At 47.9% G+C, this 17,749-nt stretch overlaps 1 protein-coding gene across 4 annotated transcripts in view; it reads right to left on the bottom strand.

Moving 5' to 3' along the window:
* Positions 1-17,749, bottom strand: part of LOC127212071 (core histone macro-H2A.1) — a 61,817-nt gene that overhangs the window by 18,756 nt on the left and 25,312 nt on the right. For 2 of the 4 annotated variants that reach the window (XM_051172233.1, XM_051172230.1), the window contains exons 3-5: positions 12,602-12,708; positions 12,027-12,224; positions 5,409-5,516 (exon numbers count right to left, since the gene is read on the bottom strand). In XM_051172233.1, the coding sequence (XP_051028190.1) occupies positions 5,409-5,516; positions 12,027-12,224; positions 12,602-12,708 (413 nt within the window). Of the gene's footprint in view, positions 1-5,408; positions 5,520-12,026; positions 12,225-12,601; positions 12,709-17,749 lie in introns of all 4 variants that reach the window. The other 2 variants (XM_051172232.1, XM_051172222.1) reach the window with 1 other exon arrangement.

A 17,749-nucleotide genomic window follows, 5' to 3' on the forward strand; every position in this document is an offset into this window, starting at 1 on the left:
CCTTAGGCACTAAGAGCAGTGGGTGCTAGATTCTGCTGTCCTGGCACTGCCCTACTCACTCCCTCCTGTTCTTCAGGATACATGTGGCTAAGCTTGCATGTTCACAGTCTCTGTCTTGTCATCAAGTTGCTGCTTCTTCGGTGACTTCAACTGTGCCTTAAGCAGCCCCCAGGCCCACCAAGACAAGGCCTGGGGAGTGCCTGAGCCTGCAGGGGATAGCAGGACTGAGCCCTTGTCACAGCATTCACTATGGGGGAGGATGACAGGTTAGCTCCTGGCATCTAAACTCCAAGGTGCTGAACAGAAGGGACCAAACATTTTGTTACAAAGAAAAAAATTTTTGGTAAACTATATGCAAGAGAAATACACCCTCAAATTTCTTATCCTTAAACACTGTTAGATTCCCAAAGTCTGAAAGTCCTTAGACTAAGAGTCCCTGTTTGGGAAAAGGCAATGATAGAAATGAATGTGATTGTTAGGCCAAGGAAAGATTCAAAGACAGAAGGGCAGATTTCTGTATGTGGGCTTCCTATTCTTAGCACCTTATGGTGACTGGGGACCATTCACATGCCTAACTTGGAAGAAAACCATCAGAGGTCCTGGTGACAGATGCGCTGGACAGCATTGGTTCCAGCTGTGCCCGCCTGCTGGGAAGAGGGTAGAGTGGGCACAGACTCCAAGGAAATGGTGTTCATAAAAAAATGCCATGCCCCCACAAGAAAAACAAAAAAACCACACACTCGTGTGGAAAAGTGAGAGAGGGAGGCAAAGGGAAAAATGGAGACAAAGCCTTTGCTAGGCATGGCAAGGGTGACTGCACACTTAAGTACATACAGGATGATGTCAAAAAGTCACACAGGTTCAACCCTTAAAACTTCTAACTGTGTGGGCATAGCTGAGATTGTATTCATTGGAGAAGCATCTGTTTTCACCGGCTCTGATTCCACCAGCCAGGATGCATCCCGACCCTCAGTGGCCAGCCTTTGACTGCTCTGGGAGCAACACCTCTGTCCAGGGGGATGGGCTCTTCAGGGAAAACTGTGGAGTATCCTTCCTGCCTTTGCTGGAGGCAGGAAGCAGTTGCAAACAAAACTTGGCTCCTTAGGAATTCCTAGTCCTTTCTGGCTTCATCACTATTTCTCCTGGCCACAGGTGGAGAGTGTTTTTTGGAAGTAAGGACCGCTGCACCTCAGGAGGCCTGCTGCTTAGTGCTGTTAATTTCCAGCCAATGGAGGGCTGTCGGTCTCTCTGAGCACATCTAAGCATGAAGCTAATTCTGGAATGTCTGTCTGTGCTTGTGAACTAATGTTCAGAACATGGTGCTGAGCGGCAAGGTGCTGGTGCCCTGGTCTACAGTGTGAGTGACAGACTGGTAGGGAGAGAACTGGTTTATTCTTCTTAGTAAAAAAGTCAATTTGGCTTGGGCAGGCTGAGCCAGCGGCAAAGGTGACCATCAACACCCTAGACGAGAAGACCCTTGAGCACAGTGCACTAGGGCTCTGTGTGCACAGCCTTGAAAGGACCCCAGGCTTGTAATCCACACCTGAACCTCCATGTCCTGTGCCAAAACCCAAGTCTGTCAGAGCAGGGCTCCTCTCAGGCACAGAGCATGCCACCACACAGAGAGCGTGGCAGAGGAGAGGGACTTCCAGCACAAATGAGATTGCCAAAAATTGTGAAAATCCCCACGAGTCTGATTTTCTGGGAAGGAGAAAGATCATTAGTGGTTTCAGTGTTTGAGTGAAGTGATTATATCTCTGTCATTAAAACTTCAGTTTTATACCATGGCATGGAAACTGCAGTGAAGCTGTGAATCCTGCTGGCTGCTACAGGGAACCACTGGGGTGTTGCCAATAAGAGAGCAGGAGTGTGTCCCTTTGTCTAGAGATGAAAGGAAGGGACTTAGTCCAGAAAACTGCAAGGTCTCTGTCTCCACCCGTGACTGGTCATCCTGACCTCAAGCCTGTGGTGGCCTGACCCTGACATCTGCTATACCCAGGGCTATTTAGCAATGAGCGTCAAACACCATTAGATGTTACTCTTGAGGGGAAATGAACATCTTCCCTCTCTTAAAGCAGGACTAAAGGAAAGGCCAGGCTCAATAACTGGGTCCTTAGCCAGGCCTGCATTCCAGCAGCTTGAAGCCAGCCTGGCCTTATCTGGATGGGGAGGTTGGGAGAGTGTCTGCCACTGATGACAAGAAGCAAGTGGCTTGGTTCTACTACCTGACCTGACCTAGTTGACTACAGGAAACAGTAAAGTCCCTTTTAAAATATGATTAGAACTTCAAATTTAAGGCATGCAAGGTATGTCAGGCCTACCTGTAACTGTCAAACTCTGGTGTCATTCATGACAAGCAAGAGGGATGTCTGGGCTGGCCTCACTTTCCCATGTAACTCCCATGAACTGCAATTCTTTTCCTGCCTCGGAATCCACTTCCCTGCTGAAGGGAAGGGAAGGAGTTGTCTTCAACAGACCCCTTGCTAGACACCTTATGAGAACCATCTCTCCCAGCAAGCACAGCTGCTCATTCCTCTCTTCACACCTGTGCTGTGCTGCTCCTCTGCCACATGTGTCTCTAGCCCAATTTTCTCAGAGCCTTGGGCCTAGGGGAACATATGGTAGGCTTCTGACCAAGCAATGCCACAGAAAGGCCATCAGAAGGCCCAGAGGCCAGGCCGAGGCCGGGCACCTCCACCCATCAATCACTCCTATTCCACCTCAAAAGCTGGGCAGCGATGTGGGTGGAGAAATGGGGTTGAGCGATGCCCCTCTCTTGCCAACTTCCCACTCTCAGAAGAAGTGGTATGCCTCAAAGGGAACTCCTGAATCCTCCTGACACCTGGGCTTCTGGAGCTGCTACCATGACCCTATCATTTGGGAAGTTAAGGACTCAATTATACCCTCCCCGCCCCCAACCTGCTTTCCCAACTGCTTCAAATACAGCTTCTACCAGGAAACAAGCCAGCAGTGCTGACAGAGACATGGTTGCATGCAGGGCAAGTGGTTTTGTTGTCGTGGGGTTTGTTGTTTGCTTTTTAAAGATAAACCATTAAGTTTTAAAGGGCCCTAGGAGAAGCTATGTCTCAGTGGAACCACAAGGCAAAACATTCGTGGATTCACGCTGACAGCACTGTTTGCTTAAAAAAAAAAACCTGAACAGTGTGTGTGACCATGAAAATCACAGAGTAATGAGGGGGCTGCTCCTGAGACTTCAGTCTGAAATGCATCATTAACAGCCGCAGTTAGAGCTCAGGCTCCTAAGCCCCAGGCTGACTCCTTCTGCAAGTAGCTTAGCAACCACAGCTCACAGGACTGGAGCCAGGCAGTGTCACATTTCTCCACCATCTTGCATGCTGTATTTAAGCATTGCTTCCAGTGTCACAGATGGGAAATGAGGTGCCCAGAGCAGGGGACCAGCCAACTTTCTTAAAGGACACCTTCAGAGGCACTTTCTAAAACTCAAACTAACGCCAGAGCCAGGCTTCCCGTGTGCTTTAAGACTCCTGGCCCTCACCTGATAGTTAAAGCCAATAAAGGGCCTGGAAATGCTGCTTCAGAGTAAGGTCCTCCGCCTTGTGCTACAGGAGTGAAGGATGGCAGGCTGACTGAGGTGATGCAGGTCACTTGGCTAGTGTTTTCAGTGACTCTGGGGACCTCTTCTGGAGAGCATGGGTGTCGGCACATCCTGTTGTGCACACAGGCGACAGGAAAGGCAGTTTTATCCCAGTAGGTGTTGTTCTCAGGGCCGACTGTTCCACTCTAGGTTCCAGCCCAGCAAGTCTTCACCAGAGCCCAGATCTCAAACCAGCTCTGTGACGAAGCCTGACTGATGCCTTCATTCTACCCATCACATCATCTACACATTGTCAGAGTCTTGATACTTTCCTATGGCTTCTTGAACACTGCAAGCTCTGAGAGGGACAGGTGGCATTAAAGAGACTAACAATTTCTATTCCTGAGGTACCCACTGGGCAATCTGAGACCAGGATGATCCCAAAGGGAGGAGAGCTGCAGGCACAAGCGAGGTGTCTTCAGCGGGCCTTCAGGCAACAGCGCAGATGCGGACCTGATCCCATCTCTGTCTCAACAGAAAGGCATCTGTGCTGGCACACAGCCACTTACAGGGCTCAGGACTCTCATACTGTTTGCAAGTGTGTCTTTTCCAGTGAAGCGAATGTGGGTTCTAGCTGAGGCTGGCTCTGGGGTGGCAGCAGAAGGGGAGAGAATATGGAGAGGCCAGGGTGGAGAAGACTAAGAGCAGGATGGGTGAGGAAGAAGTGTGCTTAGGGGCTGAGCATGTCACTGCTCACCAGGCCTCCCGGTCCTGGCTTCTCATTTCCTTAGTGCTAGTCCTAAGCAGCAGAGGGACCTCACACATCAGCGACAACTGAGGCAATCTGATGGGTCCTGGTAAAGGTGCGGAAGTAGGCTCAAGTGTTTCCCTTCAGTGCTGAGCTGAAGTTAAACTTTCAAAGCCCCAGACCTTAAGATGACAACTAGAACTGCTGCTTTACACAAATGCACACAAAACACAGTTAACGGTCATAGAACGTAAACAGCGATGGTTAGATTCCGGAGCAGTCACCGCAGGAATTGCATCATGAGAGCCTGAGTGCAATTAGTGACAGAAGAGGGAAGGGCTGGGGCAACTGCAACGAGTGAGCAGGAAAACGGTGTCATTGTGATGCAAAAGAAAACTGACAGTGAGGACCTAAAAATGATGCAGCTTCCAAACCAATTTATACCACCTTTGGGCAAACTGACCTGCAAGGTCAAATTCAGCCCTTGAGGTTTATATTACATAGGATTAAAATAAATTGAGACAATTCCCACTCCTCTTTTAATCAACTCTCATTTTCAGGTCTTAAAAGCCTTTGCATCATTTTTATTTTCAATAAAAGTGAATCAACTTTTACAAAACCATGGCGTCCTGGCAAAGCTGCATCACTGGGGCGGCTGAAAATATATTGCCCGTGGTTAAAACAATTAGCTCAAGGAGTCGCCTGGTGGTTCAGTGAAGAAGCCCCTGGTATACCTGTTAGTTTGTCTAAGAACAACCAGCTCCCTATGTCAGATCAGTGCCCATCAGGACCTTGTCCATCTTTCCCCTGCATAACCCATGACACCTGATGACCAGCCTGTCCCAGAGGAGCATCTCCTTCCCTAGGCTGAGCTCAAGGGTCCTGCCCCAGTGGGAGCTTCTGGCCTTCTTGTACTCCCATCTCCTCTTTCTGGAACCTGACCCAGCTTGGTGATCCCATCAGCATTCACCCCTCCATGGAGCTACTTTCAAAGCCACCCGGAAGTTTCTCTGTCCACCCACTGAGCTGAACAACACCCAGGAATCTCAGCCTGTGCCCTCTCTCTCCCGGGGCCCTGGAGCAAACTGAGCTGTGTCTGCCTACCTTCTGGCCGAGGAAGAGGCTCTTGGTGGAAAGGACAGTAAAGCCATCTGCAGGTGTGCCTTCCGTTGTACTGTCTGCGCTGGCTGCCTTGCTGACTTCTCCCTGCTTCTTCTTGTACAAACCAAAGAATTACAACGTGGACAATCTGTCAGGGGTCACATAACTGTCCTTCCTAACAGGAAGACAGCCCCAGGCCACCCCTATTACCAATTCAGAGGACACAGAAGACAAACCACTGTCATGACCCACAGTGGAGGCCACAAGAGACAAAGAAAGCCACTGTCATGTCCCACAGCAGAGGCCACAAGAAACAAAGCCAGTGGCATGTCCCATAGTGGGTGCTGTTATTTTGAGAGTCCAGAGTTTTAAGGAAAAAAAAAAAATTCTATTTTTACTACTTATAATCTTGAAAAAAAAAATCTTAAAAGCAAAACCAACATTTATAATAATTTAAAATAGAGTCACTTCATAAATTTAGACTAGAATCTCTTCACTAATGGTTTTAGGTACTTCCCTTTTTAGATATTTGCATGTGACTCAATCTTATTGTTCAAGGCTCACCCTTGTAATCCAGTGCTCAGCAGGCTGAGGCAGGACAACTGCCATTAGTTTAGGCTAGCCTGGGCTACACAGTGAGTTCTTAACAAGCTTGAGCGACAGTATGAGATGCTGCCTCCAAACAGAAGAAGAAAGCAAACCATTTTGGGTGACATTAGTCAACGCCCTTTCTCACAATCTTCCCTTGAGCTAGCTGTGCAGGCCATGCAGGCTGCCGCATCCCCACAAGCACAGCACCATCCACTTTCGCACACTCTCCAGCATCATTCCGACTAAAATATGTGCACCCTGGAGTTCCTGAGGGGCTTCCAAGAGGTCCAGGGCCCTCAGTTCCCAGTTTCTAATGTTTGTCCTTCTACCCTTGATCCCCTTCATGACCTCTCCTTCCACTGCCTGAGTAAGTGGTGAAAGAACATATGGCTCTGGGGGACACATACTCTTTGTTTACTTTTTTTTAAGGATGAAAAGTAATAGAAACGAATATTTGACTCAGATACTTTATAGGATGAGGACAGTGGGAATGGTGGGGACTCCAAATCACATCTTTTTCTTTCCCTTCCCCTAGATTATCAGAATACATTGATCTGAGAAAGGCACAGTGGGAGAAAACTAAGGTGTGGCTGAGTACAGATTAATGAAAACAACTACCTAGATGAGGGTATTACAGATTCTCTGCTTCCCAGAAGGACAGTCTTAGACAGGAAGCTCAGGGCAAGGCCTGCGTCCTACCATGTGCCCACTTAGCAAGCACTGATGTATTAGCAGTCTTCCTTGAATGGAAAACACATGTAATTTGCTGATTGCTTTAGTGGTGAGGGCTGCTTTGGCAATGACATAGCTAATGCCTTCTGTAAACTAAATAAGCTAAACCCAAAGCACCAAGGTCTTGAGATAAAACAAGAGCACTTCATCAAGGAAAGAATGCCAGCAGAGGAATATCCAGATTCTCACTGATTAATTTTCCTAATACTTGGAATTTATCTGACCTGATTCATAGGAGAGAGCCAGGTATAATCAAGAACTGCATGGAAAGTCACAGCCTTTGTGACACAATTTCTGGGAATGAAGAATTCGAAGACTGATGAAGCCATTCACAAGTCTGATGTTTTCAATCCTCTGCTTCCACAAAACTGAAGAAACGCCTGTGTTACAGCTGGAGACCACTGAGATGCACACTTGGCCGATGGAAATGTGCCAGTGTCCTGCTGCCCAGGGGTGAGTGTGGCATGCTAACAACAGGGAAGCCTGCTGAGGGAGTACTGGGGCCTCCATGGTGTCTCCGTGACTCATCTGGAAGTCTAAACCCATTCTAAAGGGTTTCTCGGAACATTTGTACCAGGATTAAAGAAGACAGAGTGCAGTTGCTGTAACAAACCTCTCTGTTCTCATTTCATCATTCTAGAGAGCACGACTGTCAAAGTACTTACGGCTCATATATGAACAGGATGCTGACCTCTCAACTCAGAAGTTCATACATCTTAGGACCCTTGAATCAACTGGGAGGAAATCTTTCATTCTACTACAAGATGCCTTCCTAATACAATTTAACTTTTCTAAAGCAGTCATTAGGCATAAAGGCGCCTTACATGAGGCTAATGTGATAGCTCAGCAGGTAAAGGCACAAGCCATATAAACTTGGTGAAATGAGCTTGATCCCCAGGGCCCACGTAAAGGTGTATGCAGAGAAATGAATCCGAGAGGCTGTCTTCTGATTTCTATACTCAAATGGTCAAATGGTGGCACATGCACATACAAATAGCACAGGCGCACAGGCACAGGCACACGTACACACGCGCGCGCACACACACACACACACTTTTAATAAAATGTTAGAATTAAACTCTGTAGGGTTAAGTAAAAAGAAGGTAAGTAAAAACATGTACATTTTCCAGTGTTACTACACTACTTTGTGAGTATTTTAATCAGTTGACTCTACTAGATGCATATAAAAAATGACAAAACATTATAAATGATATATGGAGCATACCAAAATATCCTCAAACTTCTATTGAAAAGTCTATTAGACTTTACATGCAGATGCTATAATGCTTTCTGAAAATTCTTCTAGGAGCTATAAAAGCATGAAGATTTGAACACCACTATTCTAGTCAGTACAGTACCATTACTCATAAGGGAAAATGCTCGCCCCATGGCCAGGAATGGGATACGCCTGTCTCCTGAGGGCTACACAGATACAGGTGTGTCCCAGAGTATACAGACAGGGAATTAGTGTTGTGCTGAGCACACCGCCTTCTAAGTGGTGAAAGGCCTTGTGGATGAATGTCAGCCACCCAGCTGTCAGAGCTTGTTTCTGGGGAGAGGCATTTGGGATCTACGGTCTTATGCAAGCCAGTAGCCACGGGTGTAACCTGAGCCTTAAGCAGTGAGGATGCTGGTGGCTTTCAGAGTGACTTGTTAAGACTGCAGCCTCACTTACCCTGCAGTGGATGGCTCTGCAGTCCTGTATCATCACAAAAGTAGGACTCCAGCCAAGAAGCAGGCCACAACCACAGAATGCACAAGTAATACTATTTGAATTTTTAAGTTCTACATTTGCATCCTCTCTCTATTAGCTGTGTGACCTGGGCAAACTAAAAACTGATTGCCTTCTCTTAGGTTCCTTACTTGTAAAATGGAACTGAGGCTAAAGTTAGGTAACTGAATGAGAGAAATCAGCCAAGTGCTGCACAGAGAACCATCTGCTCTGCAGAGAACGTGAGGCTGTCGAAGTAGCAGAAGCCCCAGGGAACTTACAGTCAGCCCCATTACCCTGCATTCAAGAAGCAACTGCCTCCTAATCACAAGTGTTCAAGGGAAGCCTCCTGTCTGCATCACATCCCTCCCTCCTGCCTCGAAAGAAAAATGCCTTCTCTTTCATGAAGTGGTGACACAGGTAGTAGTAAATTCTTTGCTCATTTAAGCTTAAGAGAAAGATCTAAGCAATTCCATTTAACTCAAATGACTAAGATTTTTAGAATTTGACCTTTTTTATGTAAATGCAAAAGTGTCATGTACTGGACATGCATGGAGATGCTTTAAAAACACTAGCAGGTCAGAGTCCATCTGGAGTCACACTGAAGACTCTGTCGAGCTCAGGGTCGAAAACGATGGAGTGTCAAAACATAAGAAAACCCATCAACCAAGCTCACCATGCCTCATCTCCTACCCATCACCAAAAGGCTGGCAGGCAGGCAGACTGTCAGGGTGGCGATTCCTCCTAAGAACTAACCCCTTTCTTTACATCCCTAATACAGTGGCTCTCAACCCAGCTAACCCTGCAGCCCTTCAGCACAGCTCCTCATGCTGTGGTGACCTCCAACCATAAAATTATTTTGTTGCTACTTCGTAACTAACTGTGCTGCTATTCTTACCATAATGTAAACATGTGATAGGCAAGATATCAGATCAGGAGCCACAAAAGGGCCTTGACCCGCAGTTGAGAACCACTGCCTTGACAGCATAGTAGTCGCTTAGTTTGCACTTGAAGTGTTTATTCCTCAGAAAAGAGTCGTTCACCAAAAACAGCCTGGTCTTCTGCCAGGCAGTGAGTGATAGGCACCTCCTCATCACCCAGGGGATCTTCATCCAGGAAAAGGGAGGGCATGGAACACAGTAGGCAGAAAGAACTGTAAGGTCAGGGCAGACGATTTCACAGGCAACACGCACTGTCCCAAGTGCTTTGCATGAGTTCTCTTTTAAGCTTCCCAAGGTCCCTGGGTTGAAGCTTCACTTCACAGATGGGGACACTGAGCGCCACAAGGGCACACAAATGGCGTAAACTCGAATACAGCCAGGCCACAGACCTTCCACTTTTGACACTGTGCTACATGGCCAAAACAGTGGCTAGGCAACTTATCATCTAGGATAGGGCTTCCCACACATACGTGGTTTTATATACATAGGCTTTCTGAAAAGATATAAGGCCTTATGGGATTCATTATGGACTGTGGCGGGAGCAAGATCTTTTTTCCTGCCTGCCAAACTTGCACACATTGCCTACACAACCATTCACTGTGCAACATGCCCAGTCACTGGCTCCTAGGGCTGGAACTACCCTGTCATTTTATGGGCTACAGCAGAGCAAGGCAGAGAGGGGGGAAGACTTGCCTGAGGCCACCCAGGTAGGAGAGCCTAGGGCACATCCAGAGCCCTGGACGTGAGTCCAGAAAGGTTCTCTGTCTCCTCTCACTGCTCCCACTGTAGCTGACTTAGCTGTCACACTGGAGACTTTCAAAACCTTCAAATCATATACAATTGAGGGAGGAAATTATGATTTGGACTTCCAGTGTTGACACTTGAAAAATACCAACTCCCCTTCAGTGCAAGTGTTTTAGCATGCCCCTGAGGTGGAGTGCTCTGCACATGCCCCTGGAAAGGTGATTTTCAGAATGTTCCATGCCAACATGGAGATGCCAGGTCCTCCACTGTTTCTGGGAGCTGACACCACAATTTACATTAAACAAATGTTTTGAAAATTAGCTGCTCACGGTTCCAATTTCAGCTTCCCCCAGGGTTTAATGTTAGCCAAATACTGGTACAGTAAGCAGACAATGTGTTTTATTGTGTAGAAGAAAAACAGACCACCATCACAGGCTCCCTGCTTTTGTAATCAAAGGAAAAGCTGAGTGTTTGAATGATTATTGACATATGGTTATTAGAAACATAGCTACTAGGAGCTGGAGGGACACCAGGACACAGACACACACACAGACACATACACATACCAAATGCACACAAATACACTCACACATGTACTCACCACACACACACACACACACACACACACACACACAACACATATACACATACTACACACAATACAATCATACACACACCCTGCACACACATAACACACCACATACACAAACTCATACAGTCCATAAAAAACAAGCAGGAAGGTCACTGGGCAGAATCTACAGGAGAAGACTAGGGTCAAGGGGAGCAAGGCTCAGGCAAGGTAAAGGCCAAGCCCAAAACAGGACTCTACCCTGTTGGTGCCAGCACCTAATACAGGGCCTCGCTGTGGGTAGCCAGGCCCCCAGGGTCCATTTTCAAGGGAGAAGAGACTTGGCTTCTCCGTGTTTCTTTTCCCATTCCAAAGGTGTTCCCTGGCACTTGTCCTGCTTCCTCTGCCCTTCCTTCTAACTGCAAATATAGAGAGGGGGAGGGGACCTGCCAGTTTGTTCACTTTATAGTTAGCAGAAGTGAGTAAGGAACATTCTGTGACATCCCTGCCCTGCCTGCCCCACCTCGTCCAGAACTCCTGAGCAAGGTGGATGGCATGTATCTGGAAATGCTGGCTGCTCTTCAGGGTCAGGAGTGGGGACAATCCTGGGCATTAGAAAGAAGTATTTGTTTAGATTGTGATTTCAGGGCTGTGTTGTTTGCATCCACAAAGTGTGTGTGAGGAGACACAGTACCTCTCCCCAGGCTCACACAGGCCCCAAAACAGTGTGAACAGATGGGGATTTTTTTTTTTTTTTTTGCCCTTCTCCATCAAACTATCTCTGGGTCATGCCTGAGAGGCTTCCTCTATAGAGGCCAGCATCTAGGACACTGCTTTCAGGTGAAACTATGTCTGTGAGGAACTGCCTGAGGACTGCATTGCTTTTCTTTCTTGACTGAAGCAAGTGTTCCAAAAGACAACGCCTGCTGGAGCATACCCAAAGAGGACATGTAGCCATGGCAACAAAATGAGCTTGTACAACTCAGCATCAAGGCATGCGGGCAGATGGCCCCTCTGAGGACTATATAATGGCTGATGCCTGGTACAAGAAAACCTTTCCATAGGCTCACGCATCTGCATGGGAGACGAGGAACAGGAGGTGTGGGGCTCGGCTGTCAGCCACCTCCAGCTTCTCCCCAGAAGCCCACTACCCACCCCCAAGTCCACAGGGGTTCAGTCCTGCAACTGAGACACCATGGACTAGCCAGTGAGCTGGACTCCCACGTGTTCCTATCTCAGTCAGCTCTCCCATCAGAGATCAGCTCTGAGAAGGGCTGGGGATCCTATGTGAACCTTCTTTACCGGACCCCACACACCCCTGCTGGATCCCATACCTTAGACTTCCGGGCCCCTTTCTTGCCTCCTGTTTTCTTAGCTGCTGGCTTCTTCTGGGATGGAGACTTTGCCTTTTTGGCTGGTGGAGGTGTGATGATGGCTTCCAGCTTTCCCTTGGATCCTCGCTTCTTCGCTAGCAACTCAGGATGGATATTCGGCAACACACCCCCACTGGCTATGGTGACTCCTTTTAGCAGCTTGCAGGGAAACCAAAGTCACAGGTGGTGAACCACAACTCCCTCCTCCAAGAGTGCCCTGCCCGATTAAAGAAGTCAGCCCTGCTCGCACATAGGTGCTCTGAGCTGGTACAGCTCCTACCTCTGTGGTAGCTACAATGATGCCGACAGCACTCAGACCTACTATACAGCAACCAAGGCCCTGGGTTCTCATTTGGTTTGAACTTACGCTGTCATTCCTCCCGGGAGGCCCAAGCACCCATGTCACCTCCCTACCCCGCGTCCAGTGAAGCCCCAACAGGTAGGAAGCTTCTCAGGGTCTTGCCAAGCACCACGCTACCCTGAGGTGGTCTGAGTGTACACTAGCATGTCTGCGGCTAGGCTGGAGAACCCCATACCTGGTTTAGCTCTTCATCATTGGCCACAGCTAACAGGATGTGGCGAGGTGTGACCCGTCCCTTCTTATTGTCTCTTGCTGCATTGCCGGCAAGCTCCAGGATCTCAGCTGTAGGGCAGAGAAGAGCCTGTGGTCATTTCAGGGCATTAGAGAATTCATATGCCCCTAAATCCCTGTTCGCAGTGTAGGAACGGGCACAAGAAGTGGCTGCTCCAGGAAGCAGCTCGCAGCAGTTAGAACCGCAGGTGTATTCTTCAGGCAGAGCTTCTGGAGAAAGCAGGCAGAGCCTTTAAAGAAAAGATGGGTGGATTTAAAAGTTCCACCTTCTGTTTTGAAAATGGAGAGGTTGGGAGAAATGGGGACCAGTGAAAGGCCACTGGGTAAATAAGTGGTGGGACTAAGATCTGAATCTGGCTCTGGCTCGCATTTCCCAGACAAAACTGCATGTGAGAAGTACCATGATGTGGATGTGGCCAACTGCATGCAGGTAGTAGTGTGGCCAAACGGACACAATGCATCACCCATTTGTAGAATTCAAGGGGAGGGGGCTCGACATAGTGTTTGAAAAATCTTTGAAAGAACACAATTGGATGTGAAATCAGGAAGCTGTGACTAGACTCATGAAGTCAATGTCACAGTAATATCAAACAACAGGGTAGGGATACTGCAGGCTCTAAAAAGCCGGAAAACCAATCACAGTGTGTGACTCTGATGGGATCCTCCAAAGTGATCTGGAGACAAGTGACAAGGTCTCATATGGGAGGCACACACTAGGAATTACCTTTCCTAAGTTGGATAGTAGCATGACCACTCTGAATTTCTTGTTCTTAAGAATCCGTGTTGTAGCTGGAAACTGCTCAGTAGCTAAGAGCACTGGCTGCTCTTCTAGAGCACCCATGGTCAGTTTCCAGCACCCACATGGCAGCTCACAACTGTGTAAGTCCAGTTCCGGGGACCGCACATCATCTTCTGGCCTCTGCTTGTACTGCATGCACATACATGCGTGCAGGCAAACACTTAAGCACATACAATGAAAATAAGTAAAAACAACAACAACAAAAGAAAGTTTAGGAATGGACCATCCTGATGGTGTCTTGAGAGCACAGTGAACAAGGACAATGTCAAGCCTTCATAGGGCCAGAGTTCCTCTTCCAAAGCAGTCCTGTCCTTTTTAATATGTACAGACCTGAGCTTTAGAGACCTCGGGGGGCCTTGTCTAAATGAAAGAAGCCAGGTACAGAAAGATGAATAAATACTGTATGAGCTTACTAAGATGCCAGATCTAAGGAAGTTTAGCTTATAAGTCAAGAATAGAAAGTGATCATGAGAGTTGAGATGGGGGTGGGGGTAAAAGTGGAAATGATGGCCCATGGGTACAAAGATTCAGTGACATTTTAAGGAGCATTTCAGTGATGTGCCCAGAATGGTGACTACATTGATAGTACTATGCATTTCATAATTACTAACATATATTTTTAATGTACCCCAAATGTAAACACAGGACTATGAGGGACAGACGTGTTAACCAGGTTAATCTACTCCTTCTCCTAAGTACGTGTGTACTAAAGCAGCACACTGCACACTGTAGTATATAGATTGTCTATTAATAATAATATAATAAAATTTTCCAGCATTCTTTATGTCCAAAGTTTCTTCAAAACAAAATCATGAGGGGGAAAAAAAAAAACAAGACTGGGAGACTGAGTCTGACCTGTAACTGGTGCTTATGCAGTCTATTTTCCTGCCCTTTGAGGCCGTCTCATAGGACAAAAAGACAGATCTTCCACCATTACCAGTGGCACTAGGGAGTGCCCTCTGGCAAGAGATCCATCCCTCCCAACTCCCTACACAGTAGCCTGCCCATCTCATCGCTGCCTCCTCACTGTCTTCATGGGATGTGTACATTATTCCTGAGTGTCTGCTGTGCACACTGTGCATCTGCTCATGTCACCATCCTAACTACAGGGCTCTTCTGTACCGTCCTCTGGGCCAACTCTGGTCTAACATGCTAGCACTGAACAAATTCTAATATTCTTGTTACTCTGTGTTTTCTAGATTACGCTGACAAAGTCAGTGCTTGGACGCATCCTGGAATAAACAGAAATAAACTGGTCACTAGCTGTGTGGAAAACAAGCCTGAAACTTACAACACTAATGCTTGTCTATTGTGCTTGCTTTGAGACGGGGGTCTCAATTTGGCCTGACTTACTAGGTAGCCAGGCTAGCCTTAAACCTGCAATTCTCCTGCCTCAGTCTCCTGAGAAGCTAGACCAGTGCATGCAGCACCATACCTGAGATGGTGTGTGTATTCTCAAGAGTAACAACTAAGCCCCGTGCAGACGTGTGTTACAGATGTGTAAAGATGGGCATGCTTGCCTACTCAGAACACTTTCATAATGGCAGTGGGGCAGGGAAAGGGGGAATCAGTCACACTTGGAACAACAGGTCTCCTCCCCTAAACCAGGAAATCATTCTGCTCAGTCATCACAGAGATAAATAGCCCTGTGTTTGAGAAGGACACAAAGGCATTGAGTTTCCTGTCTTATGAGCAGGAAGGGAGACCAACACAAGGCTGCAGAGGAAAGAGCTCTGGAGGGTGCCGTACCTGGGTCTCTTGCACAAGAGTGAAGAGCCGTGAGTGTGAGGCAGGGAGGCTGGCCAGCGCTGTCGGCACCAGCTGGAGGAAGGGCTCCCTTTGCCACCTTAGCCTCACGGAGCTGCTCCCCTCCAGTCTCAGTACAGCGTACCGCATAGCTTCTCAGTACACAGAGAACAGCTTTCTTGAATGCCAAATGAAGAGTGTATTTGTAGTACCTCAGGACACAGAGGTCACACTGTCCTTGATTCTCCATGCAGCGAAATGACAGACATGAAAGTGAAACCTTAGTGGTGCAGGCCCCTGACTTGGGTGGGAAGGCAGTATGTGAGAAATGGAAAGAAAGCAACTAAGTGCCTCAGAAGCAAGCACCAGAGGTCAAGGCAACGTGATGCCTCCCAAAGACCCAGAGGACATCTTTGAGCTTTCACTAGCCTTCCCCCGGGTTCTTGATTTTCGGCTCCAGTTTCAATGGCCTTAGTTTCCCCTGGGACATTTCAAGGACTCGTGGCCATGGCATGTTGCCAATTCAGCTCCAATTCAGAAATGCCAGCCTGGCCATGTGGTGCTGGCAATGAGCAGTGAGGTAGGTGTGTGGGTCTAGGAATGGGAGATCCTAGGAAAAAACAGGGTGAGGGTGTCACGCCCTTGCCTTCTGTACCAAGGAGCTGAAGTCCAAGGCTTCCTTTTTGCAGAGCCCAGCAACATGCATGTCAAGATGGATGTCCAGGCCTAGGTTCCTACCACCAAAGAGTGGACTCTGCAGCAAGCAGGAGCTGCATCCATTCTAAAAGTAAGGAGAGACAGGGAGAAACTCCAGCCAACCAAGCGAGTACTGTATCTTGTTTACTCCCATGTTTTTCCAGATGGATAGTAACCATAGCAACACTATCATCAGGGGACTTATACCTTCTACAAGCAGCATGTTTCATCCCCAATCTGCCTCTACACTGCAGTGGGCAGAGGGCCTGGGCATTGTACAACAGTTGAGAAAGATGAAGGCGAGGTCCTGACGGCAGCATAGGCTCACCTCCTGCTGAGCAGCACAAACATTCTCTGCCCTTTCATCCTAGGCCCAACATTAGAAATAGCAATAAAGTAAAAGTCTTTCCCAGCCAGGAGAGGGCTGCCTGCATCCTGGAGAAAGAGGAATATAAGCTGCCAGGACTCAACAGGATGGGCACTTCCTGTTTGCTCTTCAGGGCACACTGGCCTTCATAAGAGGAATGGGAGAGGATGGCTGCCTTGTGACAAAGGGAGCAAGCCTTGAGGTCTGCTCCTCAGAATGCGACACTCTCCTTGGTAAATTTCACAGAAGGGAAAACCATGGAAGCCCTGGGCTGTACCCCATACTCCATGCAGGCATCCCACACTCCCGGGGTAGGCCCACAGAACTACCACCAAGGGGCCAGCTTCTGCCTTGGCCCTTGCCCACGGGCAGCAATGCCTGGGGGTGGGGATGGGGCGGGTGCCTGCTCTCCATTCATTTGACATTTGGAAGGTCTTGTGCACCTCTGGAAGTTTTGCTTTTGGCTAGTTAAGGGAAACAATTCTGAGAAAGAGACACAGAAAAATATCCAATTTACAAATGTAAAGCCTTTCCCATGATGTCCATGGTTCAGTTTCTGAATCCCTCCTCAGAGAGCTACACCCTGGAGGAGACAACTAAAAAAAAAGAAGAAGAAAGAAAAGAAAAGAATCAAAGTGGAACCTGCGAGGAAGCACGGAACGCTGGGATAGGAGCATTAGAAAGGAAAAAGCAGGGGCCCTCACCAGACCCGCCACCCCCTGGAACCTTCTTCCTGGCAGAGATAGGCTAATTTTTATGGCTAATGACCAACACTGGCTGCATTTGGGACCTGAGTGCACAAGGTCAGCTCTGGAGAGGATTCTAAATATGGTTAAAGATCCCTGGGCAGAAATGCTATGTGGGGCCTGCTGCTGAGGGCTTGGTAACTACTCTTTTAGTGCTGGTTTAAGACCTAACTTGTAAGACAACCAAGCATCCCACTCTCGGCCAGGTCTAGAGTGAGACAACTCGGGAGCAGCTCAGGAGCTCTTGGCTTGTGGTGGCCAGGACTGGTGATGTGGCCTTGTCTCCTCAGAGCCTCCAATGAGCTCCCAGCCTTATTGAACAGGATGGTTTTAGGGCACCATAACAAGATTCTCTGGGACAGCTCGCTGAACAAGAATACTTCTGACAGCCCCAAGACCAAAGGTTTGGAACCTAACCTTTCCCCCCTCCCCACAACACGGCATCTCGAACGGAACCATCTCTGCTGCGTGGAAGTGTTCTGTCTACCTTCTTGTAGCGAGATGAAGTCATGGCTTGCAGAATTAGTCTCTAACAGCTAACAGGTGATGTGGTGAGGCCGAGCCAAACTCCAAACACAAACCTTGCTATAGGAAAGAATCTGGGGCCTTTACAGAGCTGTTTGAAGCATCCCGTCTAACGAAAGAAAGACTGAAACGAACAATCAGAAATCAAAGAAAGCAAATGCTCATGTAATCCCAAGGAGAATACAGATATCAGCTACAGAGCCAACAACATGA

Source organism: Acomys russatus, chromosome 3, assembly GCF_903995435.1.
Source record: "Acomys russatus chromosome 3, mAcoRus1.1, whole genome shotgun sequence".
Taxonomy (NCBI): Eukaryota; Metazoa; Chordata; class Mammalia; order Rodentia; family Muridae; genus Acomys; species Acomys russatus.